The 6188-nt window shown below is 48.1% G+C and overlaps 2 protein-coding genes across 2 annotated transcripts; both read left to right on the forward strand.

Moving 5' to 3' along the window:
- The first annotated feature begins 1309 nt into the window (after window positions 1-1309).
- Window positions 1310-1988, forward strand: LOC107281344 (uncharacterized). The gene has a single exon (XM_015787188.3). The coding sequence runs from the start codon at window positions 1440-1442 to the stop codon at window positions 1776-1778; it is 339 nt and encodes a 112-aa protein (XP_015642674.1). The 5' UTR covers window positions 1310-1439; the 3' UTR covers window positions 1779-1988.
- Window positions 1989-4394: 2406 nt separating this feature from the next.
- On the forward strand, window positions 4395-5220 carry LOC107278564 (uncharacterized). Its single transcript, XM_015787216.3, has one exon. The coding sequence runs from the start codon at window positions 4590-4592 to the stop codon at window positions 4959-4961; it is 372 nt and encodes a 123-aa protein (XP_015642702.1). The 5' UTR covers window positions 4395-4589; the 3' UTR covers window positions 4962-5220.
- Window positions 5221-6188: the final 968 nt, after the last annotated feature.

Genomic DNA, 6188 nt, shown 5'->3' on the forward strand with positions numbered 1-6188 from the left:
AGTAAACTATGAGATAAATTTATTAAGCCTAATTAATCCGTTATTAGCAAATGTTTACTGTAGTATCACATTGTCAAATCATGGAGCAATTAGGTTTAAAAGATTCGTCTTGCAAATTAGTCGCAATCTGTACAATTAGTTATTTTTTTGTCTATATATAATACTTCATGCAGATATTTAAATTTTTGATGTGACATGGTATAAAATTTTTGACAGGATCTAAACAGGGCCTCAATAACGGAGGGAAATACACTACCACTCGTGAATTGCTTGTGCATTCTCCAGCCACGTTTTGGAAGGGAACCATTTTTTTTTAGGGAAAGGAACCTTTTGGAAAGGGCAGCACAGATGAATGGAAATCTTCGTACTTTACTATCATTGGGTACATGTACATCTACTATTAGTGACTGGAGTATCTATCACATGCAGTTCCACCACACCGAGGGACACTTTCTTTGGTTTGACACAAATATGACAAAGGGAAAGAAACGGAACTACGATGATGATTCGTACTCGCCTCGCACTCAGCTCAAGTGGCATTGTGGGCAAGGGCATAAAGAGAAATAAAAAAGAGGAGATGTTGAAGAAAAGCTTCCACATCCCTTAAGTTAGAACTCTGAATAATAAGATCGGATAACATAACACAGGGATAGGCCCTGAGAGCCTGACCTTTTCAACGATCTTATTCGAGAGCGATCTTCTCGGCTCTGATGGAAGCACGGTGATAGCGACCATACGAGTATACGACTCATCACGACGCGAACTGAAGCTATGTGGGAAATAATGCTAAGGAATAGCACGTCGTTTGATTCGGCTGTTCAGTTGCAGGTGGTACGCCGTGTACGCGGGCGTCGCTCTCAGTGTGGCAAGCGGCAAGCGGCAACGAAACATGTACGACGCGTCGTCCCATCTCGCCGTGTAACGTTAGTCTGTCATCACCATGAACAGTGTAGTACCAGAGCAGTGACCAGTGTCTGTATGGACTTACCTTTCTACTGTTCTGAACATTGCTGATTTGCTGTGCACTACCGTCGACGTTACTACAGTAACGAACTAACCAACCGAAGTGCTCTGCGGATCTTTTCGATTGGCATTTGACCCTCCACGTTCCATTCCATTAGGAAATGGCGAACTTTCCGTCCTCGTCCACGATGACGTCAGCAGACAGCGTCACAGCGCCTCGGACGCCGCAGGTTCTGACCAAACTAGCATCTGTCCCCGTCCCAATATTTCTTGTCCGAATTTCCCCTATCAGTGATCGATCCAATCCGCTGCTTATATGACCATCCACTTCCTTCCCCTCTGTTCTACACATAGCGAAGAGGAGAGAAGGCGAGCTAGAGAGAGAGCACCGGGAGAAGAAAGGGATTTCTTGTTCTTGCTGCCAGCGAGAGCTCGTCTTTTTGGTGTTCTTGAGAGATTTGTTCTTGTTGATCGCCATGGCAGGTGATCTTGCGATGGCCACTGTTCTCTCCCTGGGCTGCGCCATGGTGGGCGCCCCGGAGGCGCTCCGCCTCTTGCTGGACCTCGCCGGGCAGAGCAGCCCCATCGCCGGCGTCGTCGTCATCGTCGGCGTCATCTGCGCCGTCACGGCCGCCACCGTGCTCGGGGCTATGCTCCTGGTCCGCTTCATCCGCGTCGCGGGCAATGCCCCTGACCCAACCACGGAGCGCTTCGCGCGGGTGACTCTGACGGTGGCCGTCGCCGTCGCGCTCCTCGTCGCTGCCTGCCTCCTCGCCGTCCCCACCGTTCCCTCCGCCACGTTCGCCCGCGCTTGATACGAGGCTGTTCTTCACTTCCCTGTGGGTGTTTGTCAGTGTGTGTGTGATTGCTCAGCTCTCGTCTCTCGACAAGTTTACAGCTTTTACTCCATCACCTGTGTGGTTTTCTACTGTTTATCTCGCAGCTATGTGATGTTAATTGGCGAAAGCGATTGATCTTCTGAGATCAGAGCTGAATTTTGAATGTGTCGAACCAATTCGAACAGAGCTTGTGATACACCATAGTACATCCTAGGATGATTTCCTTTTCTTGACGAATCCGAAAAAAGGCGCCCCGTATTCGTGTTTGGTTTGTTCAATGTTATCTCTGTTGGATCTCTCTTTGGTTCCGTACGCTTCAGCATTTGGATATACTTTGATAGTGACGTATCAACAGGTAACCACCGTGCGTCCATGCCGATCGAGGGAGAGGAACAAATGTAAACAAAAAAAAGAAGAGTTGTTGGGCAAGCCATCTCTGTGTCTCGTGTCTTCTCACGCTTATGCAAAAGCTCTAACGCCTGTGTTTCTGGCTTTCTGCGAGATGATATACAGACACATATGTTTTGGACAGGTTCTAGCCTAGAGAGCTTCCCCCTCTTTCCCGTTCCAGGAGCACGATGGAGGCGTTTGCACTGCGAGGTCTCGACACGTTGGGTTGTGCCACGTCCCAAAGGCACAAACAATTTTACCAACGTTTTATTGCAGAGGACTAACGGCAGATTGCTATGGATAGATCATCAAGGGCGAGCAACAAACAGTTGGCCATGAGAAGTTTCAGTTGATAATTGATAAAAAAAATTGACAATTACTAAACTACCCTGTATGTTATTTTCTATCTCTAAAGTACCCTTTAACAAATCAACGGTTGATGTGTAATAACAGGATGCCTCCCGAGCACTGTAAAAGGTAAAAGCTCTCATCACGGGTCAATGACGACAGCTGCGAAAGAAAAAGGGCAGAAGTCGTGGCCATACACCGAGAGAGAAAATGTGATTGGACGGTCGGTCGCTGTCGCCGTGTCACCGTCTCAACATGAAATCGAACAAAAAAAGAGTGCAATGTGCAATGTTTGTGTGTGCAAAAAAAAGGGGAGCACAAGTTGATGCATTCGTGAATCGTGACAGTTGAGGCAGCAAGCCAGCAACGCGGACATGTTTGTGTGTACACGAGGAAGTCTCACGTACTGTCCGAGAGTGCACAAGGCTACCCCAGCGTCATCCCTTACATCACACAATTTACGGAGAAGAATTTCAAAAGTCGGGTCGAGAGAAATCGCCGACGGTACACGTCAAGGTCTCCTCGACTTGGTGGCTTTCCATGTCAATGGACAACCGCACTCCCTGACGGCCACCTGCTAGGACCACGATCAGGAGCTGGGTTAATTTGCAGCAAAAAATGCAGATGTGGTGTGTTCAATTGCCGTTGTTGCTCGCGCTCAGATACCTGCAAACTGGCAAAATGGCCGGCATGGATACTCTATTACTCCTGTCCGGATGTAGGGTCTGCCTGCCCATCAGATCCCGGTTTTATCAGGTTGGAGGGGAACGTCGCATTTGCTCGTCGTCACCACACCCATCGTGCGCGTGCACATGTGGGATGTGCAGGTCAGAGGCATCAGTTTCCTAGTCGACGGCTCACGGCTCCAAAAGCAATTGGCTGCCTTCAAAAATATAGATTCCCACCTGATCATGGAAGATCTTCCTTTTCCCTACGGGCTCCATCGCTATGCTTCGGCTTATCCACCGAACTTGTCCTTTTGATTTCAGATTTTTCAGCGGAAGCATTTCTACCGCTGGGCAGGTTATGATTAAACGATCTTCTATGAATTGGTAGTTCGTAGCCCTCCTCGTGTATTTCTTTTTGTGTGTGTGTGTGTGTTCGTACTGGGGGTCACAGGATCAGCCTCTACCAACATATTGGCAGCTATTACCTGGCCCACGTAATTCGGCTGAAAATCTCACAGCCTAGTCAACAAATCGATGGGGTTCAGCTGAGAAGCCACAACCTTGTCGTTATTTTTCTCCGTGTCTTATCCTCAAGTAGTTAACCTCTTGGCACTGGGCATATTGATTTGGTTGTTGTTATTAGGGGAGACAAAGTAGGGGAGGAGTTAGCTGGTGTTCCCCAGCATGCTACCTTTCTTTACTTTCTGTCGTTTTTTTGTTTCTTAGTCTGTAATGAACTCGTATTCTTTTTAGTAAAAGCTTGGCGTAATGCCTTTCGTCCAAAGTAAGGGAGGAGTAAGAAAACAAACGACAGAATACGCATTATACGACGGATTCAGCTTGTTGCTACGATCAACTTTACTCTCACCATTATCTTATAGCTGAACATATCTCCATGCCAAAATTTTGCCAACAAAGTATTCGAAAGCATAGGGATTAAGCCAAGATGATGGCAAAACCACATGGATAGGGAGATCTAACACAGTGACACGGACAGGCACATCAAATCAGTCAAAGATCGGATTAGTCCTTAATGGCCTCCACACTCCAATCCACCTTTTTCTTTCGCTGCCGAGATGACCCGTCGCGCCGTGCCGACTTGGCTGGAACGAGGCGTCACCACCTAACCATGCCCAAACCAGGTGCCGAATCGCCTATATTACCCGGAGCAAATGCTACACCTAGCAACACACACCAGTGCACAACCTCTTCCTCCTCTGTTCTTCTCTACTTCTTGCCTGATCTACTGGTAACAGTGAACAGGGTGAGCAAGGCAGAGAGAGAGAGAGAGGAGAGGCTTTTCAGAGGACTCTGCTTTCTCTTTTGGTATTCTTGCGAATTTTTGTTTTGATCTTTTCCGTGCGTGCTCTTCTTGATCGCCATGGCTTCTGATGTTGCGATGGCGATTGTTCTCTCCCTCGGCTGCGCCGTGGTGGGCGGCCCCGAGGTGCTCCGCGTCCTGCTCGGCCTCTCCGGCCGGAGCCTCGTCGACGACGTCGCCATTTGCGTCTTCGTCTTGGGCGCCGTCACCGCGCCAGTCCTCGGGAACATGCTTCTCGCGCGCTACGTCCGCGTCGTTCGAGGCGCCGCCGCCGCGGCGGCTGCGCCTCATGCTCCCGCCGTGGATCCCTTCGCGCGGGTGACTGTTGCGGTGGCGCTCGCCGTCGCCCTCGTCGTCGCCGCCTGCCTCATCCTCGTCGTCCCCTCCTCCGCCCACTCCGCCAGCCGCGACCCCGGCTCCGGCGCTGCCTGACGCGCCACGCGACCCTGTTCGTCCTGCGGAACATGTCCCTGTGGAGTGGTGAACTTGGTGTCTGGTGAACATGTCCCTGTGGTGAACTTTAGCGGTTAATCAAGCTCTCCTTGCACACGCACCTCATGCAGAGGAAGTAGCTGTAGATGTTGGGTTTTTTTTTTCACTCAATGTTGTAATGTTCGTGTCAATCTGCAGCCGAGAGATATACTACTACCATGTAGTACAACTTTTTCTCTCAAGATAAAACATTATACTACCTTTTTTCGCCAGGCAAACAAATCACCGGGCAAAACTCTCTATAATAATGGTATTTACCAATACGAACGGCTGCACTCCGAAACATATGCACATAGAGTGTGTTGCCCGGTGAAACGCTGGAATAAGCAAATGAAAGCTTGTACTAATCCAAACAAAAAAAATGTTTGCCATCGTCGACAAGCCACAGGGATAGGGTGATGAAAACATTCGGCTAGTCGCCTCGCTCTGTCAGCCACGTGACCACGTCGGACGAGCACTGACTAATCGCAGACGAAGAACACAACGACGATGGTCGTGCCCGTGTGGCGGATTTGCAGCGCGTGTGCGTCGCGAACTGTGGTAACTGAAAGGGACAGTGTTTCGACCGTCGTTTCACACCGCCTTCATGTCATCCTCCGATTGTACGAACGGCTGCACTCCACTCCAGTGCTTCAGCAACAACACAAATGGTTGGCTGGTACTGTCGGTGCTACCAAAATTTTAATACTAGCATATCTGGGCAACAAACCAAACTATCTATCTATTATATACTAAAAGTCTATTAAACTTCCTATAAACGCTCCTAAGCCGACATGTGACGGTCTAATAAATTAGGGAAATCCAAGAAATTCTGAGAAAAAAACAAAACACCAAACCGTTAATTTTCACATAACATAGTGGACCCATTATTTTTCACCATTAGATCTATTTAAAAAGAATTCCTAAAGCCCAATCCATTAATTATCACCTCCCACCATACCCACCACCTCCTGGGTTGTCCCCTTATGTGTACGTACGTGACCTCCTCTCCCCTCATATACGTAGATACGTCTCTCCCTCTCCTATCCTTCCTTTCATCTTCCAATTTTCTGCCTAACAAAATTTAATATGTAAACAAAATCAAACGTTAGATAACTAATGATTGTAATTTTTATAATATATTTTATTTATCTATATTGGGCATGTTTGGATATATAAGAATATATA

The sequence above is a fragment of the Oryza sativa genome, chromosome 6, assembly GCF_034140825.1.
Source record: "Oryza sativa Japonica Group chromosome 6, ASM3414082v1".
Classification (NCBI taxonomy): Eukaryota; Viridiplantae; Streptophyta; class Magnoliopsida; order Poales; family Poaceae; genus Oryza; species Oryza sativa.